At 48.8% G+C, this 23,514-nt stretch overlaps 1 protein-coding gene across 5 annotated transcripts in view; it reads right to left on the bottom strand.

Annotated features, from left to right (window-relative positions):
• SIPA1L3 (signal induced proliferation associated 1 like 3) overlaps positions 1–23,514 on the bottom strand; it is a 245,329-nt gene that overhangs the window by 53,970 nt on the left and 167,845 nt on the right. For all 5 annotated transcript variants that reach the window (XM_037818891.1, XM_037818889.1, XM_037818886.1 and 2 more), the window contains 4 exons: positions 22,882–23,458; positions 16,329–16,603; positions 9,439–9,690; positions 8,362–8,499 (listed from right to left, as the gene is read on the bottom strand). In XM_037818891.1, the coding sequence (XP_037674819.1) occupies positions 8,362–8,499; positions 9,439–9,690; positions 16,329–16,603; positions 22,882–23,458 (1,242 nt within the window). The remainder of the gene's footprint in view (positions 1–8,361; positions 8,500–9,438; positions 9,691–16,328; positions 16,604–22,881; positions 23,459–23,514) is intronic.

Raw genomic sequence — 23,514 nt, forward strand, 5'->3', positions numbered from 1 at the left:
ATTATCTGAGATGATAAATCCCCTTAATGCTTCATGCCTTCTTAATTGGGTTTCCTTCATTTGCAGCCCAATGCTTTCTAACTGACATACCAACCTTTATGGAGGTGGCAGAAAAAAAACAAAACAAAACAGAAGAAAAAAATAAAAGGCAGCCAAGTGGCCTGAACATCTGGGCAAAGTCCAGTTCTGCAGGGTTGTTAATTCAGGCACATACTTCTGTCCCAATGCTCCGTACTGAGTCTGGTGCTTCGCTCATCCTGCTCGTGAGGGTGGCAAACTCCTGAGGACAGGGACCGCATCCAGCCGGCCAGCTACCAGGACAGGCCCTGGCACTTTGCAGGAATATTAACAACCCATATGGAGCACTTACTATGTGCCAGGCACAATTCTAAGTGCTTTTTTAAAAAAACTCTTTATTTTGAAATAATTTTAAACTTATAGGACAGTTTCAAAAATAATACAAACCCCATAGAGAGAATTCCAACATACCCCCAACTCCCCTGGATACCCAGATCCACCTGTGTTGTTTCATTTATTCCATCCATCCATCCAACCATCTAACCATCCATCCATCATCTAATTATCAATCCATTTGCTGAATACCTGAGTATAGGCTGTATAGATCATGCTCCTTGAGCACTCAACATTTTCATATACATTTCCTAAGAACAGGGACATTCATTTACATAACCATCTTAAGCGTAGTTATCAAGTTCAAGAAATTTAACATTGATATAAAAGCTTACAGCCTATATTCCAATTTTTTCATATGTCCCAATAATGAACCTTCTCTCTTTTTTTGCTATATCCCATCCAGGACAATGTACTGATTTAACTGTCACTGTCTCTTTAGTTGCTCTTTTTTTTTTTTTTTTAATTGTGAGAACATATATACAATATAAACTTTTCCAACTCAACCCCTCCCAAACATACCTTAAATGGGATTAATCACATCCACAACACTGTGATATCGTTACCATCTTCTATTACTAAAACTTTCCCATCTCCCCAAACAGAATATTACAAACATTATGCATTAACTCCTCATTCTCCCTGCCCTCCAACCTCGGTAACCTGTACTCTAATTTCTGTCTCTAGAGCTTGGATATTTTTTGACATTTTCTTTGCAGTTACCATGAGGCTTAAATTTAAGATCCTAAATCAAAGCAAACAATCTCACTGTTTTTTGTTTTTTTTTTCTGTTTGAATCTAAAGGTTTATTATTTTTTTTCTTTTTTTTAATTACATTCAGTTTTATTGAAATACATTCACACATCATACAATCATCCATGATATACAATCCACTGTCCACAGTATAACATAGTTATGCGTTCATCACCACAATCTATCTCTGAACATTTTCCTTACATCAGAAAGAACCAGAACAAGAATAAAATATAAAAGTGAAAAAAGAACACCCAAGTCATCCCCCCATCCCACCCCATTTGTCCTTTAGTTTTTATCCCCATTCCTCCACTCATCCATACACTAGATAAAGGGGGTGTGATCCACAAGGTCTTCACAATCACACTGTCACCCCTTGTAATCTACATTATTATATAATTGTCTTCAGGAGTCCAGACTGCTGGGTTGGAGTTTGGTAGTTTCAGGTATTTACTTCTAGCTATTCCAATACATTAAAGCCTAAGAGGTGTTATCTATATAGTGCATAAGAATGTCCACCAGAGTGACCTCTCGACTCCATTTGAAATCTCTCAGCCACTGAAACTATTTCGTCTCATTTTGCATCCCCCTTTTGGTCAAGAAGATACTCTCAGTCCCACGATGCCGGGTCCACATTCATCCCCAGGAGTAATACTCTGGGTTGCCAGGGAGATTTACACCCCTGGGAGTCGGGTCCCACGTAGGGGGGAGGGCAGCGAATCTCACTGTTTTTTGATAGAAATTGAACTTCAGTAGCATACACCAACTATATTCCTATGCCTCCGTCATCCCCTCACCTATGAAGTTCTTGTCACAAACTGCATGTTTATGCATTATGAGTCCAAACCCACTGATTTATCTTTACCTTTTATGCAACTGACTTTTAGATCCCGTAGGAAGTAAAAAGTGGAGTTACAAACCAAGAATACAACTGTACTGACATTTATAATTACCTATGTCCTTACCCTCACTGGAGATCCTTATTTCTTCATGCAGCTTTGATCTACTGTTTATTGTTCTTTCCTTTCAACCTGTAGAACTCTCTTTAGCATCTCTTGTAGGGCTGGTCTAGTGGTGACAAACTCTTCTGGCTTTAGTTTATTTGGAAGTGTCTTAATCCCTCCTTTATTTGTGAAACAGCTTTGCCAGATAAAGAATTCTTGTCTCAGTTGGCAATTTGTTGCTTTCAGGACTTTAAATGTGTAATCCTACCACCTTCTTGCCTCCATGGTTTCTGATGAGAAATCTGCACTTAATTTTATTGGGATTCCTTTGTATATGACACTTAGCTTCTTTCTTGAGGCTTTCAGAATTCTCTATCTTTGGCGTTTGACAGTTTGATTATAATATGATGTGTATGGGTCTGTTTGAATTTATCCTGTCTGGAGTTTTTTGAGCGCCTTGGATGTTCACATCTTTCATTAAACTTGGGAGGTTTTTAGCCATTATTATTATTTTTTTTTTTGACTATTCTCCCCGGCCCTTTCTTTCTGGGACTCCCCAGTGCATATGTTGGTACGCCTGATGGAGTCCCACAGGTTCCTCGAGCTCTGTTCATTTTCTTCATTCTCTTCTTTCTGCTCCTCAGACTGAATGATTTCAATGATCTTATTTTCAAGTTCAATGATTTTTTCTTCTGCCAGCTCCAGTCTGCCACTGAACCCCTCTAGGGAATTTTAAATTTCTGTTACTGTGGTCTTCAGCTGTTTGGTTCCTTTTCATAATTTCCATTTCTCTTCTGATATTCTCTTTGTGTTCTTCTATTGTTTTCCTGATTTACTTTAGTTCTTTGTCCATGCTTTCCCTTATGTCTTTGAACATATACAGGACAATTTAAAAAAATTATTTGTCTAGAATGTCCCAATCGGGTCCTTCTCATTTATGGTTTCTAATGCTTTAATAATATTTTCCTTTCCTGGGCAGTGCTTCCTATTTCTTTGTATGTTTTGTGACCTTTTGTTGAAACCTGGACATTTTAATATTTAAGGTGTTATCACTGGAATTTAGACTCTGAGGCTTCTGTTCCTTAAGCTCGCATCCACTAGTGTTATGGAAGAGCTTTTCTTGACTGCCAAGAATTAACAATACAACAACAACAACAACAACAACAAACCCACGAAGGAAAAATGAAAACACCTTTCCTAGTCTTTGCAGATTGACCTGTGGGAGTGTTCTCCTTCACGGCTTATCCATACAATGTGCTTAGAAAATAGCTCTAGGCCAAACTGTGTGTGCACTATAGTGTCCCTTCCTCGATCACCACCCCCCCACCCCCGCTTTTGCACAATCCAAATGTTATCTCTTCCTAGGAAACAGTTCTTCACTGCACTGTATGTCCCACAGCCGGTAATCCCTTGCCCCAGACAGCACAACTTAACTGCTCTCCCCCAGCTTTCGGGAGGAGAGTTCCATGCTGCCTTCTACATGCAGGGCATTTGGGACAGTGAGTCCCTCAGGCCCCATCAGATGGAATGGGCCAGACATACACGCTCCTAGTATGTGCATGAGGGTTAATTACTCTGCTCCCTCTGGAACCAGGACCGGGGATCCACGCAGGGCGTGCAGGCCAGCTCTGCGCCCAGTAGGGGAGGGGCCAGCCGAGCCCCAGGAGATTCTACCAGTTTTTTCACCCTTGATTAGCACACGCCCATTACTACAGCCCTTTAACTGTTTTCTGGAGCTTTGAGGAAGATGTTTCTGCCAGTTCTTGCTGGTTGTTGGACGCCTCCGTGTGGAGATGGAGCCCTGAAGCATTTCATACGGTTTACTTTCTTTTAATCTTCACAACAACTCTCAGAGGCAGACATTTGATACCTGAGAAAACTGAGGTGCAGGAAGTCACTGTCCTGTGCTCCCACAGCTGGTAAAAGGCAGGGCCTGGTTTTGAACTCTTAACTGCCATGCCACCCTGCTTCTTAGTAAATATAAGATAGGCCATGAGACAGGGTCTTTTTATGAGGGTCTTCATCCTTCTAAAAGGTTGATGAACTTGGCAAGCAGGAGGCATGTTGAAGAAGACGGAGGAGTCCTGTGGGGGTGCAGGTGGGTAGTACAGATTCCTGACTGGGCTGTGATGCCTGGTTTGGGCCAAATGGGTTCAAGAATGTCCCAGAACAACTTTACAGCAGGAAAACGGCAAAGGAGCTGATGTCAAAGGTCACTGGGGCAGCCCTGACCTGCTCTCAGTCCTCTTATGGTGGGCTGGTGACCAGCCGTGAAAAACACTTCTGGGGGTTTAGAGAATGAGGTGTGCTAGGAACATCTGGCAAAATTTGGAACTCAACTGTTGATGGAGATAAAAATTGTTGAGACATGGGCCACAGGGGGCAGAGCCAGGCTTCACTGGAGCTCTGGGATGAGAAGGGTATGTAGGGAAGAGCGGGAGTTCCAGGAAAAAGTGATTTTCCCCCCACTTTTCAACACCAGCAAAGTTTGTGCCAAAGTCCAAGAACCTGAAACCCTAAAGTGCAGCCACCTGAGTGTTGTCGTGAGGCAGGGACTTTAGTGGGGACCGTGCAAGCCACCTTGATGTGGAGGATGAACTCAGAGTCCTCTGGGCAGGCAGTACAGTTCTGGGGTGTCAGAGTCAGCACTCGGATTCAGATAGGCCTGAGTTCCCGTCCTGACTCTCCCACTTCTTGACAGAGTGGCCTTGGCCAAATGAATTCACTTCTTTGAGTCTCAGTTTCCCTCTCTGTAAAATGGGGTATTCAAACTAATGACCTCATGGTGTTGCTGGAAGGACTCACTGAGATCATGCATTTGGCCAATGGAACAGACTAGAGAACCCAGAAATAAGTCCACACAGATATGCCCAATTAAGTTTTTCCCCAATTAACTTATACTTTAAGGAGGAAAAGCAATTCAATGGAGGAAGGACAGCCTTTTCAGTAATACTGCCGGAGCAACTGGATATCCATAAGGAAAAAGAAAGGAATCTCAACCTAAACCTTCCACCTTATATAAAAATTAACTAAAAACAAAAAATTAACTTCAAATGGATTATGGGCTTAAATGTAAAATGTCAAACTATAAAACTTCTAGAAAAAAACAAAGAAAAAAATCTTTGGGATCCAGGATAGATAAAAAGTTCTTAGACATAACACCAAAAGCATGATGCGTAAAAGGAAAAAATAACAACTTGGGCCTCATCAAAATTAAAAACTTCTGCAAAAGTCCCTATTAAGAGGATGAAAAGATAAAGGGTGTGAGAACATATTTGCAAATCACATATCTGACAAAGGACTTATATCTAGAACATACAATGAACTCCCAAATGTTAAAAACATTAAATCTAATTAGAAAATGGGCATAAGGCATGCACAGACATTTCACTGAAGAGGATGCTGTACAGATGGCAAATAAGACATGAAAAGATGTTCAAGATCATTAGCCATTAGAGAATTGCAAATTGAAACTATAATGAGGTATCATTCCATACCCATCAGAATGGCTAAAACAAAAAGTAGTGACAATATCAAATGGTGGCAAGGATGTGGAGAATCTGGACCACTTATACATTACTGGTGGGAATATAAAATGGTACAGTTACTAAAGAAAACTACCCAAAACTAAGCAGGTACTGAGGTTTTGGGCACTGGGAAGTACCCAAGTGTCCTTCAGTGGGCGAATGGTTTAACTGTGGCACATCCATACCATGGACTCAGCAATAATAAGAAATGAACTATTGACACATATAATGACTTGGCTAAACCTCAAGGAAATTATGCTCGGTGAACAGAACCAACCTCCGAAGGACACATGCTGCATGATTCCACTTATGTAACATCTGTGAGGTAACGTAATTATAGATACAGAGAATGGATCAGTGGATGCCAGAGGTTAGGGATGGGAGGAGGGGATGCTGCGGCTATAGAGGGTGGATACGACAGTCTTGTGGTGACCGTAGTTGAGTATCTTGACTGTGGTAGTTACGCATGGCTACATGTGATAAAATTGCACAGAGCTATGTGTGCACACACACACATACACACACAAATAAACGGGTGCATCTGAAGTGTTAATAAGTTCTATGGATTGTTCTGGTGTCAATTTCTTGGCTTGATAGAACATCCTAGTTGTACAAGATGTGAATATTGGGGGAGGCTGAGAGAAGGGTGCATGAGACATCCCTTTATATTTTTTTTACAACTTCCTATGACTGTAATTTTTCAAAATAAAAACTTTTAAAAAAAGAATAATAATAAAGGGGGCATACCAAGCCTTAAACAATGTTCCCAGGAGTCATCAGTAACATCACCGCAGCCTTCTGTTCCTCACTACCCCTAACTGCCATTCCAGCTCGGCCCTGGCTACCACCCAGGTGCCCAATATCCTGTATTCTGCACAAACCAGACACCTCTCCATTTCTCCTCCATCCCACGCCATCCTGCTTATTTCTGTCCATGTGCCTGGCATAATTTTCTCCCTCCCTTCCTTTCTGCTGGAAACCCCCCACTAATCTCTCAAGGCCTTGCTCAAATGTCACTTCCTCCGGGCAGCCAACCTTGACCTCCATCCAGGGCTGGCGTGTGACAGCTCCCTCCTCCAAGCCCAGACTGTCTATCAGAGAACCATCACAGTGCAGGTGGTCTCTCAGCCCTCTCGCCACCAAAGTCAGCAAGTGATTTGAGGACAGGATTCCCTGGGAAATGAACGTCTCAAACATCTGCCTAGCACACAGATGGCTTTTGGAACGCTCTGCTGAATGAACGCTGAATTGTGGCCACTAGAAAAAGGAAAGAGTGGGTAGGTTTTCCCGTTTTACAACTGAACGATGGTTTTGTGGACTGGCACCATCTGCATGGCATGCTGTATCCCAGACCTACCACACCAGAAACTTTGGGGGTATTTTAAGAAGCTCTCCAGGGGACTGGAATGCCCACTAAGGATGAGAACCCTGGGGCAGTGGACTGATCCCGGTCTGAAGGAAGGAAGTCATATTTCTAGAGACTCACTTTCATTTTCTAGAGACTCACTCACTTGTCTACCTTTCATCCATACTTCAAATATATGCCAAGTCTCTACCACGTGCTGGATACAAAGACGAACTGGAAAGTCCTAGCTCCTAGAGAGGGCCAACAGAATGGAGAGTGCTGCAGGCCATGGTGGGGCAATGCCTGGGGAACTGTGGGGGCTCAGGGGCAGTGCCTCCTAGTACTAGGGGAGAATTGGGGTGGGCTCCTTGGAGGAGAAGCATCCAAGCTCAAGTGAGTCCAGTAGGGGTAGAGTGGGGTGAGGAGTGTGGGAAACATCTAGGTGGAGGGGAGAAGATGAGCAAGGGTTTGGAGATGCATCAGTGTACCCAGAAAATCAGAAGGGTCAGTGTGGCTGATGAGTGGCATTGCTGAGGCTGGAGAGGTAGGCTGGTGAGGGGCCAGGGGCAGACATGGCCAGGAAAAGAAAGATCCCCCTGGCTGTTAAGTGGAGGGTGGGACAAGGGAGGTGAGAGCGGAGGCCAGGAGCCCAGGGAGGGGGCCAGGGTGGGGCCAGAGTAGGCAGTGATGCTCAGGAGGCCAAGTAGACAGACCATGGGAATGGGTGTGGGGGCAGAGGAAGGGAGGTGCCCAGGAGGGGGCCCGTGGTTCTGGCCTGGGGTAGGGGGCATGGTGGGGCCACCCCTGAGACAGGGACCTGAGAGGGGAACAGCATAGGGAGCTGCAGCTGAAGGCAGCTGAAGGGTGGGCTCAGCTGGGGCCTGATTCTGCAGGCCCTTGAACGCCAGTCCGTACAGCTCGGGTTCATCCTGAGGGTACTGGGGAGTCATGGAGGATTTGGGAAAATCCCTTAGGCTGTCAGGTTGGGGACAGATCCCAGGGGGCAAGATTAAATTCTGGAAGACCACACAAACCAGGTAATAATGGTGGCCTGGTCTCGGGGGTTTGGGGGCTGGAGAGCAATCGATGGCCGTGCTGGACGGCAGATGGTCTTGCTCAGACAAGTGATACAGGGGCCACGAAAATGACAACAGAGATTCTGACGCAAGGAAAGCCAATGGAAGGTCCTGCCCAGCCCAGCTTGGCACCACATCTTAACGTGAGACACAGCCAACCTGCTGGAGGGCCTCTGAGGGTCTTCCGGGCCCACAGACCCCCTAAAATGGCATATAAAATTGTGGGGTGTGTGCATTTCCTGGGGAATAAGGATCTACAGCTTAATTAAGATTCCTTAATTCGAAAAGAGTGACGAGATTCTGACCTTTCCGGGGACGGCTTGTATCTTGCGTAGGAGGCCGAGCCAGGGGTGGAGAAGCTCCCAGAAGGCTGTCGGTAGGGAGGGACTCTGTCGGCCCCTGCTGGTGATGCTGTGTAAGGGGTTTCTGGGAAGCTGACAGGCCTGGAAGGAAAGAGGCACCGGGTGAGCAGGAGGCTACCTCTATGCTCACAGAGGACAGACAGACAGACCTATCCTCCAGGCCCACCCATGGCCCACCTGCTAGTCACCCTTCAGTTTGCAGAGGTGGATGCTGAAAAGCTGAGAAAACCTTGACTCCCTTTCTCTGGCTCCCCTGCTGCTGCTCTCCCCTCAGCTCCCACAGCCTTGATGGTGGCAGCTGAAGAGCCTTCTCTGCTCACTCCTGGGGCAAGATGCTCCTCTGCAAGTTGGAGCCCTTCCTTTTTGCTGTTGTTGAAACTTCTTTTTTTTTCAACTGATACATAATACGTAATATATACAAACTATTTTGCAAGAAGTTTAGAACACCAATTTGTGGGGACAAACTCCATTTGTGAGAGAGAACACAGAACGCAGGTAGCCTCGGAGCTGAGGAGCAGCTTTGATTTTTGGCATAAGTTGTAAGTCCACAGTTTTCTGATCAACCTGGTGCTGCTCTGTAAGTTACATAGCATAAGAATAATACAAACTTCATGAACTACAATGGTGACAATTAATTGTACCTGCCTGTGTGCTTCTCTCCTTGTTTCCCTGCCTCCCCCAGGAAGTAGCCAGTGTCTTCAATTTTGGGCTCAGGAGTCCCTTGGCCTTAAAAAACTTATCTAGAGTTTTGATCATAGGCATGGAGGATTTCCAACCTCAGGCCCCGGTGCTCCCCTGCCCCAGGCCCTCACTCACAGTGGGCCCATAAGGAAATTAAAAGGCAAGACAGAAGGAAGGGGGACAGAAGCAAAGGGAGGCATAAGGGCAAGAAAAGAAGGGAGAAAAATAGAGGCAAGGAAGAGAATGGAGCAAAAAGGGAGGGAGAGAGAATGGGGAGGAAGGACGAGGGGGCAGGAGGGAGTGGGGGTGCGAGGGTGGCGGCCCTCGGCAGGTCCTTACCTCTTGCTGTGCAGTGGCTGGGACTCCCGGAAGGGGACCGCAGGGGTCTGCTTTGGGGGCCGGCTCAGGGACTGGGCATGGCCAGGGGTGGTGGGAGAGGCCCACTTGGAGGCTGGTTGAGAGTTGTGGGACGCAGGCCCGCTCCACTGCCAGGGAGCATTGCTGCGGTAGGGGGGTCGCCCCCCAGGGGTCACACTCTCCGGCTCGGCCTTGGGCTCCGAGGTATTCATGTCATAGGAATCCGGCCATCCCCTGGGAAGAAAAACTGGCATTACTTATGGAGCCCCCGGTCCACTAGCACACATCCGTGCCTGCGGTCCAACATGTGGCTGGGTTTTCCTGCCTGGGCTGAACCTGTATTAAAGGCAGAGTGGATAGCCCTTAAATTGGTCTGAAACTTACCAGCTCAGAGTTCTCAACTGGAACAGGGCCCAACACAGGGACTACGACTGCCAAGTCCCCTCTCTGTCATCGCCTCTCCCTCCTTCCATTCTCTCTTCCTCCCCTGCCTCTCCCTCCTCCCTGACCCAGGCCTCAAGTCTGCTGGGGTCCTCCACGGACGGGCTTGGCTGTCTCAGCATCACTCGGGGCCAGATTCGAAGGATAGTAACTGCCTTGCTCCAAAGAAGCTCAAAGGCAGCTGTAAGAGGAGCAGGTGACCTACTTTGCAGGGTGGTTTAAAAAAAAAAAAAAAAGCCACGAAATCCAGAACCTTGAAATAGATGCAGAACGGTCTGTGAATCCCTCCAGATCAGGCTGGCACCCGCACCATGGCTTTCCTGGCATCTCTCCACTGCTGCCGCGGTGCAGCAAAGGAGGGGGCTTGGCGCCCGAGGCAGGGGGGCTGTGCTCAGGAAACCCACCTCCCAGCCGCTGTATGAGCTGAGCTCTGAGGAGCCTTTGGCCGACGAGCTCTCAGGCCCTCATCGAGCTGCTCCTCTGTGGCTCACCCGAGTTCCCCAGAGCCCAGGGAACTTTCACGGCCAGCCTGCAAAAGCTCTGCTGGACCTGACGGCTCGGAGGCTCTGGGCCCAAGACATGGCTGCTAAGCAGTTGTCCAGAGGTGAGCTGGGCCTGGCATACTGTGCCCCTCGGTGGCGTTGGGGTTGGAGCTGACATTCAGCAGCTCCTTACAGCCATCTCCTGGGACTGGTACGTGCCGATGCCTCACCAGTCACCACCCTCAGTTACGTTAACATCACAAACGCCTAACAGAGCTGGTAGCATGACAGGCCTGGGCAGATGTGGAGGACAGACCATCGTCACCCCTAGGCAGGGCACACCTGCTCTCCCCGCCTGCCCAGCCACCACGCCCCTTCTCCTGATAACACATCTGTGTGCTCTGGGCAGGGCTGGCTCTAGGTATGAGCATGTGACCTAGGCCTGGCCAATCAGAAAATTCTCCCTCCTTGGCCACAGTGATTGGTGCAGGGAATGTCATGTATCCTAAGCAGGGCCAATCAGAGCCAACATCAATTCTGGAACTTTTTCTGCAACTATTGGGGCGGGGAGCGGGATATCTATTTTAACGGGCTGCTGAGCTGGGGGTATGTAAGCCTGGAGCTATGGAGGGGGTTCATCTTTGCCCCCTCTAGGTGAAAGACTGCCTAAGAATGACACTCAGACAGGAAAAAGGACACACCATCGAAAGATTCATGATGAGGTTGTCTGAATCCCTGGATATTGCCATGCCTTAATCTTCCCCTATATCCTAGTCTTTTCAGTTAAATGAGCCAATAAATCTCTCTTTGGCTTCACCATGTTTGAACTGATTCTGTTGCTGGTAATCAGAATTATGATCAGTGTATTACATTTTAGAGTTGAGAAAATTGAGGCACAGAAAAGTTAAATAACCTCTCCAAGGTCAAATAGGCAGTAAGAGGCGGAAACCAGATTTAATTGTGTAAGTTAACTGCAAGGCCAGAACCTTAACTACCTGGGCACTGCCCCAGTCTACAGTAGCCAGGGTGGATTTCTTGGGCCCCTGACTTCTCCTCCAGTTACTTATTACAGCTTCACCTTTAACCAGGAGCTCCTAGGTGTGACCTCGAGAGAAACATCACCCAGTCATCCCGAAGGGCAGCCAGGGCTCCTGGGCCAGACTGCTGGCTCAGATCCTAGCTCTGCCACTGCCTGTCTGTGTGGGTTTGGGTGCGTGATTTCCTTCTCAGAACCTCAGTTTCCTAATCTCTGAGATGGGGGTGGGTCCCCACTTCACAGGGTGGTTGTGAGCATTCCATGAGCATCAGCAGAGAGTCCAGCTCATGCCTAATGCTTAACGAGCAGGAGCCGATGCTGTCACCTTTTTCAGCTGACTGGACAGTCCCCTTGCTATTCCTACCTGCCGAGAAGCAGAAGCCTCCTTTCCACTTCTGGAAGGTCAGCTGCATCCACCTGGGGGCTCTGGAACAAATTCCTCCCCAGCCTCTCTCCACCTTTCCCCAGTGATCTGGCAACCACCAGCATCAGAATCACCTTGAGTGCTTGGTAAAGGAATGCAAGTTCCCAGGCCCTGCCTCAGACCACAGGAATCAGAATCCCCCTTGAGGTAGGGCCCAGGCATCTGCATTTCACCAAGCTGCTATGATGATTCTGATACATGCTGAAGCATGAGAAGCCCCACTGCATTGAATTAGTTTTTGAAACTGTTTTTTAAAGATTAAAGTGGCATGAAAGGGCATCCAGTATCCTATTCCTGTTTCCCAGTTTCACTCAGCAGAAGCAACCCTTGTTCCCAATTTCTTACAGATCTTCCAGAAATATCCTATGCAGACAAGCAAATATCCTTTAAAGTAGTAATAAAATAAAATGAATAGTACTCTATCTCCCAAGATAGCATGGTGCTTCCTTTTTCCCCAGTTAACATTCCTTCCCATTCCTTCTCAGCACCAACAGATTGACTTCATTCTCTTTCATGAATGGGCCATCACGTGGATGACCTGGAATTTACTCAGCCCATCCCGTGAATGGGCATTCAGGTTTCTGGTCTTTCGCTTCCACCAACAACCCTGCCCTAAATATTCCCGTCCAACTTTTTGGTTGACATGAGGGAGATGAGGGAGATGTCTGCGGCCCCCTGGGAACGCCCTGGAGGCTCTCAGACCACTCTCCCTTATTCTCCTTCTCCTTGATTTCTGAGGGCTTTGGGGGCTCCTTTTGCTCTTTTCTACTCACTCACTCATGGGGTTTTGATTTCCCTTTGCAGAGGGAAATCTCCAACCCCCGACCAGAGGCCTGGGGTCTAACTGAAGGGGAGGAAAACATGCCAGGTTTGTTTCCCTGCCAGGCAGGGACGTGACAGTGAGCAGAGAGCACCCTCCTGACCTGTGCATGCGCCCCAGGTAGCCAGGACACCCTGGAGGCTCTGCAAAGGCCTCCAGCCACCTGGCCCAGCTGTGGCCCAGAGGCTCAGGGCTCATTCAAGAACTTCAGTCTTGTTGCCTGGTGAGAGGGGACGACCCCTGATACTCCACTCAACGGTCACGCGGGGCCGTGAGCTGAATGGCCCCGAGTCAGAAGGCACACTGTGACAAGGAGCCTGGCTAGTGGTGTGAGCGTGTTTCTGCCTGTCCCAAGTGTTTCACGTTGGAGCTCACGGTGTCACTGGAGCCAGGAGGCTGGGGTAGCAGCAAGAAGCTGGGAGAGCCCCGGACCTGGGGTTATCAGCTCTGCAGATGAAGTCAGCTAGACCCCTCTACCATTTGAAAGGCAACAAAACCCACCCAAATCCCAACCCACTACCACCCCTGCAAGTAGGAGAGCCTGTTTTGGTGGCTGCCTTGTAAGGGAACCCGATGACAGTCTTTCTCCTAAACAGAGCAGGGAGCAAAACTTGCCTATCTAATTACACCTTCCCTGACCTTGCCGCCCCAAAGCCAGGGACGGGAGCCTGCAGACTTCTACTGTTACTTCAGTTGGTCCCTCCCTGCATGGCTGGGTTCGCTTTTGCAGCCTCCCGCAAGCACTCCCCAGGCCCCGGAGAGTCACCTGGCAGGTGAGCTGACTCACTGTGTTTCCAGCAGGCGAGCTGGCCGACTGTGTGCACACCTTTAAGTATAATGTGTAAGTGCATATGTGTGTGCAGAGCGAGGCAGAACGAGTCGGATCCTTAACTGAGGACTGCAACTATCAGGGACCTCGCCTGGGGGGTTACCAGCCGCTAGACTTGCCCCTGCAGAGATCTGGGTGGTGTGGCAGGGCCCCTTGGCTCTGTGTGGAAGTGGAGGCGGCACAGGAAGAGGGCTGAGAGAAGGGGTGCCTGGAGCTTGACCGAAGTCCTGCAGTTGAGGGACTGGGGGTGGCCGAGCCCGTGGTTTTAGGGTTTTGGCCTGCCTAAGTTCAGAGCAAGCAGGACTCGGGAAGGTGGCTAGGGGGCAGGCACAACTCATGTGCCCCCAGCTCTCGACAGCCTTTGGAGGCAGCCGAGTGTAACAGAGATAGATAGGCCCGGATTTGAGTTCTGATCTGCCACTTACAAGCTGTGCAACTCTGCACAGGTGATTTGGCTGCTCTGGACCTCAGTTTTCTCATCTGTAAATTGGGACGCCACCAGCCCTGGTGCGAGGCCAGTGAGGTCATATGTGAACACAGCACTCAGGGCCACCTCATCTCGGGCCTTCCCCAGGGCTCGCCCTGCTCAGCGACACAGATCTCTTTTGTGTCCATCACTAAGCTGAGGGCCTTCATTCTCACCCCAAGGCTTTTATGATGGCTGCCTGCAAGGTCCTTCTGGCTCCTTTTCACTGCCCAGGCCTCCCGACACCTTGTCCCATGCCAGGTCATGCCCTTTATTTTCCTCACATCCAGTATCTGATGGCGAATATTTCTGGAGCACCTCTTGGACCAACCCCTGTACTATGCGCTTTACAAATCTGATCTCCATCAACCTCACAACTAGCTTTGGGGAAGGGGTCTATTGTTTCCCCCAATGTACAAATGAGGAGACTGGAAGCAGGGAGTGGTAACGCCACTTACCCAGGGTCAGAGTTAATAAGGGGAGGAGCTGGGATTCAAACGCAGGAGCTCTCAGCGCAGAGCCCACCTTAACCACACTGCTCTACTGCCTCCCTTTTGCTACTGGAAATGAATCTTGTTTACTTGTTTATTGTTTGCCTCTCCTCACCCACTCAGGAGGGCAGAGGCTTGGCTGTCCTCCGGGCAGCTGGGTTCCCAGCGTTTGGAATATAATCACACACACACATTCTCTCTCTCTCTCTCCCTCCCTCTCTTTCTCTGTCACCTCTGGAGGTTGCTAGGGTACCAACTCATTATTCTGAAGACTGCATTTATCTTGCCTTCCCCATACAAATTATACCTCAAGGTAATCAAATAGTTACTGAAGTAAAGTTCCTTTTAGAAGAAATCCAGCCAAAAAATGAAGAAGGAATGACAAGAGTTAAGATACCACTCTGTGACCCACAATGATATAACAGACCCAGGCAGTGATCATAGACAGCTGCTACATGGGTGAGGGCAACGCTGAGGGGAAACTTACAATGACAGGTCAGGCTGTCCCCCTCTGTATCCCTGAGCACCACCCCCAGAGGGGCAAGCAGACACCTGGTGCCTCCTGATGGACACACACCTAGGAAGAAATTTACCCAGAATCTGATCAATGTTCTATATGAAACTACCAGTTTATGGGAAATACACATGCCAGAGAAATAGGTTTAAGGCCACCAAGGTGATGCACCAGCCCAATCCAGGAAGTGGGATCCTCTAAGGGACAAGCGATATAGTTTCTTCCCAAGATGGATTGCAAGAAAAAAAAACAGAAAAAAAAAGGGAGGGGAATTTAAAAGAGCCTTAAGAGACATATCAACCAAATCCTCAAATTGAACAAAACAACTGTTATTTTAAAATAATCTGACCCAACAGGGGAACATTACGCTTAGATTGAGTACTTGATATTCAGGAATTACTGTTAAACTTTTTAGATGCAATTTTTATTTTAAAAAGTCTTCATTAGGTAGAGATACATTCCAAGGTCTGGGATTGCTTCAGATAGATAAATCCAAGGTGGCCAAAAAGAGATGTTAAAGAAAATAAATAAATAAACTGGCCACATGTTGCTAAGTGTTGACACTGGGGGTTCAGTATACTTTTACTATGTTTGAAATGTTCCAATTAAAAAAAAAAATGCAACAAAACAAGAGAAACAAACTCTCCAATGGCTTCCCACTGCTCTCGGAACAAAACCCAACACCCACTCCCACCCCAGCCCACAGGGCCCCTGTCCCCTCTCTCCTGTACTCCCACCTCTCACCCCCACTCACTGCTCCGGCCACACCAGCCTCCCTGAGCTCGTGACCGTGCCACGCACACCACCCCCGGGGGACTCTGCCCTGGAGCCTTCCCTGACTGCCAGGGGAGCGGCCTCCTGTCAAGCTCTCCCTCTTCTGTCTACCCTGCTTTAGTCTTCTCTTTTGAACTTACCACCACCCAAGACTGTATTATAAATGCACTCGTTTACTGCCCCTCTCTCCCCGTGGGGACACAGGCTCCGAGAAGGCAGGCGCTTTATTTGGTACGCCGCTGTGTCCTTGGCATGTAGAATGGAGCCTGCACCTAGCAGAGGTTCATGAATATGTGCTGAGCCAACGAGCAAAGCAAGTCACTTTTAACTGTGCCCTCCACCTAGGAGATGGGAATAAAGGGGGGCCGACCTCACGGGGCCGCTGTGAAGAGGGAATGGGAGGACACGCACGTGGGTGGCTAGACGCCGGCTCCAGCACCATCGCCACTATCCCCCGCCACTCTACCTGCTGAGAAAGGGCGTCTTTCCCCTCCTCCAGCCTCAAGGGACAGTGATGGAGAGGCCTCCCGTCGGCCCTCCGGGCGCTGCAACCCCTCCAGCCCCCACTCCTGCCTGGTGGGGCAGGTGCCCTTACCGCCGGGGGGTGCCGTCGTCGAAAGGCGGAATGATGACCACCTTCACGGTGACAGAGGTGCGCAGCAGGTCGATCATCTGGTCGTGCGTCAGCGTGACCACGGCCACCTTGCAGATCTCCACCAGCCGGCTGCCTTGCCGGAGGCCGGCCTGCCAGGCAAACCCGTAGTCCTCCACCTCGGCCACGGTGCCGTCGTACTTCACGTGGAAACCCAGCTGCCCGAGCCCGTTCCGCCGCAGCGTCATGTCCACGGTCTCCCAGCCGTTGGTCATCACCTGCAGGTAACGGGGCGGGGGGCCTCACCTCAGAAGTGGTTCTGGGCCCCAATCCCACTGCTTAGGAGATGCCAGGAGGGTGAGCATCCACCCCCTCCCAGCCCAGGTTCCTGATTTCTGGAGAGGAAACATGGGCATGGAACTATGTGACTCATTACCCGCTAGCGACCTCAGCTGTCAGTTGTGATCTCCAAGTTGCTGCCCCGTTCCTTCCCGGCGTATGGTGGGAACACACTTCTTGGCACCTTTGTGGTTTGGGTGGGACTTGTTTTGGCCAATGAATTGTGAGTAGACTTGGCCTATCACCTGGGCCAGGGAATTTAGCTTCCAGGGGGAGACCCTCCGTAGGCCTTTCCCCTCTGCCACGGTGACCAGCACTGTTCCAGGCAGTGGCTGCTTGGACACCTGGCGTCCCAGAGTTAGGACAATGTGGGCGGAACAGAGCCCCCAGCGGGGCCCAGGATGGACACGGAGCCTGAGCCAGAGAGCCCTCTGTCGTTTGACGAGGATACAGTGACTGACTGAAGTAAGTGAGAGAAGCAACAGACCACAATACTGGCTTCTTTTCTAGCCTGGTGTCTCAAGCCACATTCTTCCACGGCATCATTTAGGGAGGCAAAACCCCCTCCCAATCTCCTCCTCAGACCTTCCCTGACCTGGGGCTGAAGGCACCACGGGGCCTTGCCTCCAATCACGCCCTACTTCGATTATGTGCCATTTTTCTCATAACGTATTACATTAGGAGATGAGGACCCACTGACAGAGGCCCCAGTTCCTCAGCCTGCTACTGGTCATCCTCCCCACACCTTCTTGGGGGTAGAAAGATCACATTAACAAGCTATGGCTATTAAATGAGTTGCATCAAGTTCTGTCTTCCCTCTCCTAAAACTGCATTAAGGAAAGCAAACATGTAAGACTTCAACTTGCCGTGAGAAGTCACTCTCTGCCTAAAAAGGATCTGGTTTAATGAACCGATTCAAGCAGAGGCATTCACACTTTTCTGGCTACCACTTACAGTAAGGAATAATTTTACATCAAAACCAGTCTATGGGGCCACATGTTTATCCTCACCCCCTGCCCCCAACATATATATGAATAGTCCCTGCAATCCACGTCGACTGCATTCCTAAGCATGAGAGCAAGGAGCAGGAGTTTGGATGGGACAGGACTCACCTGAAAATGTAACCAAATCCGTTCGGTTCCTGATTTGGATAGTGGAAGTTTAAAGGTTCCACTATCCAAATCAGGAACCGAACGGATTTGGTTACAAAAACCTGAGGATTTGAAACCATGCTTCATGAAACAGTACTTATTCCTTACTTACTGGGACATATTCCGATACTTTTTGTTTTTTTCTATCCTATCCTTTAAAATTGTTGGTTGAGGTCCAGCAACAGGTTTCATAACCTTTAGTGAGTGGCACCTATTTATTTGATTTAAAGACCTGTTAATTTTTTAACATGTGACAACAACATGGCTATTCTTTTGAGAGTCTGTGTCTTTTAGAAACAACTACAGAAATGTTTACAGATGAAATGATATAATTAGTCTAGGATTTACTTCAAAATAATCAGGGGAAAGGTAAGGGAGGAATGGATGAGACAAGATTGGCCATGGGTCGGTAAGAGTTGATGCTGGTGATGGGGATAGGGTCTATTACACTATTTCTTCTTCTTTTGTGCATGTTTGGAATTTTCCATGATTAAGAAGTTAAAATAATGGGCTTGAAAGGAAAGCTTACTCCTTAATATCTCAAAAGAGAAAGCTGTGACTTGTGTCATCTCTGCCCATTACTTCTGGTTTGGGAGTCAAATTCTCCCTGTGATGCAGTCACCCTGTGCCCAAAAAATTTGGCTGTGGGTGGTAGAGAAAAATCCCACATGTCCACTCCCACGACTGATTAGGGAGACCTGGGAGATTCTGACAGGGAAGAACCCTACCCTCCACAGAGGCCTGGGCAGATGCAGTGGCAGGGACGGCTCACCATCCCCCCGTCATCCAGTCTCTCATTCTTCCTTTTTGTAATAAGGCGCCCACCCCCAAAGAGAGCTCTGATGGGCACACGGCCACCTACTCAGGGACCACATTTCTCAGCTTCCCTTGTAGCTGGGTGTGGACATATGACTCGGTTTTGGCCAACAGGATATGAGTAGAGGTGATGGAACTTCTACCTTGTGTTCTTAAAAACAAAACTGCCTGCCCTCCGCACTCACTCTTTCTTCCTTCCCGCAGGCAGGAGCGAGAGTCTGGGAGTGACTCAGCCTTGACCAGGCAGATAAGGACAATACTAAGGGAAAGGAGAAGCAGTAAGACGGAGGAGCCCGAATCCCTGAGCTGCCCTTCTTGTCCAGACCAAGTGCTAACTAATGGAGAAACTCTCAACTTATTTCAGCTCCTGCATTTTGCAGTCTCTTTACTAACGCAGCTGAGTCTGTAACTACCTACCACAGCTGCTTTGGATCATTTTTGATAGGGAACAGAGAAATAATGGAGGTCCTTTGGCAGCTCTCTTGGTGCCCTGAAATTCTGGTCCTCTTTGCTTTGTTTCTTTTAATTACGATAAAATTCACATAAATTCACCATTTTAGTGTGTGATTCAACGGCATTTAGTCCTTTCACAATGTTGTGCAACCATCACAATTATCTAGTTCCAGAACATTTTCATCACTCCAAAAAGAAACCCTGAACCCATTCAGCAGTCGTTTCCCATTTCCTTCCCCAAAGCCCCTGGCAGCCACTAATGGACCCACTGTCTCTACAAATTTGTCTATTCTGGACATTTTATATAAATAGAATCATATACTATGTAGCCTTTTGTGTCTGGCTTCTTTCACTTAGCATCCCCTTTCCTTTTATAAAGAATCAAAGCAAGCTCCCATCAGAGAAGAGAACCATCCCTGATTTTACAAGCTTCCGGAAAGGCCATATGGCATAAAGAACATCTTGTGAGACCAAACAGAGAAGCCAAAGTTTTGCATCCGTTAACACGAGTGAGCGTGAGCTTCCCTGTAATCCGGCCACGCTGTCCCAACTGGTGCACCTGTGCCCCATCTAAACGCGGCACTGATCGCCCCATTTCGGCTGACTGCTGTCCTGTGCAAATGTGGGCCCAGTGTAGCCAGATCCCCCAGTTTTTTCAAGAGAAGCCAGGAAGCCAGATTCATATGAAATCTTCCAAGTATTAAACTTTGGGAACTAATTATAAAAACACATTTCAGGACACGTCTGGAGGCTGTAGCCAGCCTGAGGGTTAGGGACCTCCTCCTCACCTCCCAGCATTCTCAACACTCCCATTTTAACCTCTTCCCCGTTGTAATTCCTTGTTCAATATCTGCCTCTGATGGGAGCCCCCTCGAGGGCAGGGCCTGGGTCCACTGCGGTCATCACTGTGTCCCAGCACTGCCGGCCTGGGGCCAGGCACATAATAAACTTGTTAACAGATGAAGTGATGGGCTGGTTCAGGGTACCTGGGGTGGTGGTGCTTGGGAAGGGGAGGATGTGGATTTCTCACCTTGGATGATTTCACAAAGAGAGACTCGCTGTCACGAGTGGTTTATGATGGGCCTGTCCCTTCCCTGCAGATGGCTTATGTCATTGCCTCCTGAGCCACTGGTTCTTCAGTGAGTTCTGAGGCATGGATATAGCAGGGGGAGGGTAGTTGGCCTTGCATTCTGCAAGTGCTGAGCCAACAGCAGCATGGGGGTGGGCGTGGGATGGAGCGGCGCAGAAGGGATGTGGGTAAAACTTGCCACCTGGCACAGTGCCTGCCGGTCACTGCTCGAGCACTGCAAACTGCCATCAGGATTTGAGGGGGTAGAAGAGCCTAATGTTGAAAACCCGGATCCCTAATTCGCTCTGGGCCTCAGTTTCCTTGTGTGCATGAAGTGGGGATGAGGATGGTGCATCCCTCATTGGGCTTTGTGAGGAAGAAGTGCAAAGCCCTGAGCCGGGTCTGAGCCGGGTCTGACACATGGCTCGCACCCCACAATGTTCACTTACTCTCCCACCACAGTAGCGCAGGCATGCATGTGCTCATTCACTACACGTTCACTGAGCATCTACTGTGTACCAGATGCTGGTCTAGGTGCTGAGGACATGACAGTGAACAAACATAAATATCTGTCAGATGGTAGCAGAGCAGGCTAAAGCTCAGGGCCAAGCTGGGAAGCAGGTGCTGCAACTTCAGATAACGAGCCCTCACTGACAAGATGGAGTTTGACCAAAGCCCTCCAGGAGGGGGAAGAGTGTGCCAGCAAGAGCACAGGCCGTGCAAAGGCCCTGAGGCTGGACCCTGTCTAACACACTCAGGAAGCAGCGGAGGTCTGTGTGGCTGGAGCAGAGGGGGTGATGGAAAGATGATGTCAGAGTGGCTGACAGGGAGCCAGGCTGGGCAGGGCCTCAGAGGCCACTGGAGGGACTCTGACTTCTACCGAGGGTGAGCAGAGGGTTTGTAGCACAGCACTGGCTGTGATCCGATCCCGCTGACTGCCATGCTGAGAACAGACCAAAGGTGGAGGCAAAGGAGACTAGTGTGGTGGCTTCTGCACTAGCACAGGAGAGACAATGGCCACTCAGGGAGGGTGGGCTGTAGAAGAGGGAGATGTACTTGGAGTCTGCCGGATGTGTAGGTGGAGCTGATGGGTCCGGCTGACAGACTGGATGTGGGTGTGAGGGAGAGACAGGAGCTGAGGCTGATGCCAAGGCTTCTGACCTCAACAAATCGGATGATGGAGTTGTCCTTTATTGAGACAGGAGAACTTTGGGAGGGGTGGGGAGGAAAACCAGCAGTTTGCCCTTAACATGTTACGTTTCAGGGGGCTACTGGACACCCGAGTGGAGATGCTGAGTAAGCAGTTAGATATTAGGCTCGAGTCTGGGCACAAATAGGCTATGGAGTCAGAAAAACCTTGACTCAGATCCCAATTCTGCCATCTACTGGCTGTGCAACTTATGTGAGTAACTATACCTCTCTGAGCCTCAATTTCCTCATTTGTCAAGTGGGGATAAGAACGTACCTATGCTTCGTGGGGTGGGCATGAGGATTATGTAAGATCATGCATATAAAATGCTTAGGGCATTCAACCAACCAACTAGTCACTATTCATTGAACACCCACTACGTGCCAGCCCCTATCTAGGTACGCAGAATAAGCAAGTGAGCAAAACTAACGGAAGCTCTGGTTCACAAAGCTCACAGTCTAGTGGGAAATCTGATCACTAGATTGCTATTACTATTACTATCACTGTGATGTGAAACAGGCTCTACCAATCCAACCTGAACTTAAAGGGAGGGCGCAAAGGCACAACAGGGCAAGGACAGCCACCAGCAACAGTGGCACCTGGGGGTCACAGTCCACCAGCCAGGCAAATTTTCTGGGCAAAATAACTCATTTAATCCCTAAGACTTTCACGTGAGGTCAGATGATTATTGTTCCCTTTTATCAGAAGGGGACACTGAATCACAGAGCAGTGAAATCACTTGCTCAAGGACACAAGACACAAAGCTGATAACTGGTAGAGGAAGGATTTGAAGCCAGGCTTCTGGCTCTAGAACCTGTGTTCTTAACTACTATGCTATGACACGCAACTGCTAAACCCACCAGGGAGTCAGTCACAGACCACAGTGTTCCTTCTCGCTGAGCTCAGACGTGGCCTTGGGTACTTCTCTATACAATGCTCCAGGCAGCCGTTACCTGTTGTCTCCTTTCTTGAAAGCAACCTGTCGCCCTCAGTTTGGCCAACAGTCAAAGCCTGAGCTGGCCAGGAGGAGTCTAGGATTAGAATTTTATGAGTCTTTGTTTTTAACAGGGGAAGTTACACCATTTCCATTTATTGTGATTTCTGATGTGGAAGGTATTCCTGCCATCTAATTTTGTTTGTTTTATCATGGTTTCTTATATTTTTTTTCCTCTCCCTGCCTGGGCTCTATCCTTTAATGGTCTGGAAGCTTTCCGTTTTATTTTGAGTCTCCTAGGAAATACCCCCACATTTTTAATACAGGTTTGAACTTTTATTTTCTATCAGCATCTAGGGTCAATGTCTTTTATCCTTCTTGGGTAATGGCACATAGAACCTCAGACTCCCACTCAAACCTTCCCCAAAAGATTCCAGTGTGCAGGATCCACCAGACCCCTAGCTTGTACGTAACAATTCCGATTCTCTTGGGGTCAATTACTGTCTCGGCCTAAGTGACTGGGCTAGGGGAGGTGTTGCAGTGGTTCCCAAGGCCTCTGCCAAACCATGCGAACCGCTACACCATTGTTGAGCTCTGTCCCTTACCTTCAGTCTCTGGACGATTTCCCTTATGTCCTCCACAGAGCCTTCTGTGGCCCGTAGGAAGACGTGGTCCCCTCGCCCATAGAAGATTTTGAGTGTTGTGGAGTCTGGGGTCCAGCCAATGACGTCCCCGCAGTAGCAGTTGAACACGACCTCTTTGGTGCGTAGGTCCAGGAGCACCACAAACTCATTTGAAATTCCCAAAATGCAGTCGATTTCGACCCCCTGGGCATAGTCCTGAGCTGCCACCCTCCAGGCAATGGCCCCTGTGCTGTGCTGCTCAGCGCCCACCCGTGCTTTTGTTTTCTCCTTCTTCTTGGAGGTCAGAGAGATGAGGTTGAACTTGCCGGTGGAGTCAATGGGTGTGTTGGAGACACAGTTTTCAGCCAGGTCCTTGAGGTACTCCTGGCGGGTCCTGGTGGCCATGGTGTGGAACTTGTCAGATTTGTGTGCAGCGTTCTCAGCGTTAATCACCTTGGCCAGCAAGAAGTCTCTAAAGACATCAGATTTGCGGAATGTGGTTCCACTGGGGATGGGGGGGCCGAAAGGAGGCGCATCTTTGGATCGGGTCACAGCCATACTGGGGAGGGAAAAATTGTTTAGATAGTAGAAAAAAGCACTTAAGACTACCTTCAG

The sequence above is a fragment of the Choloepus didactylus genome, chromosome 27 (assembly GCF_015220235.1).
Source record: "Choloepus didactylus isolate mChoDid1 chromosome 27, mChoDid1.pri, whole genome shotgun sequence".
Classification (NCBI taxonomy): Eukaryota; Metazoa; Chordata; class Mammalia; order Pilosa; family Megalonychidae; genus Choloepus; species Choloepus didactylus.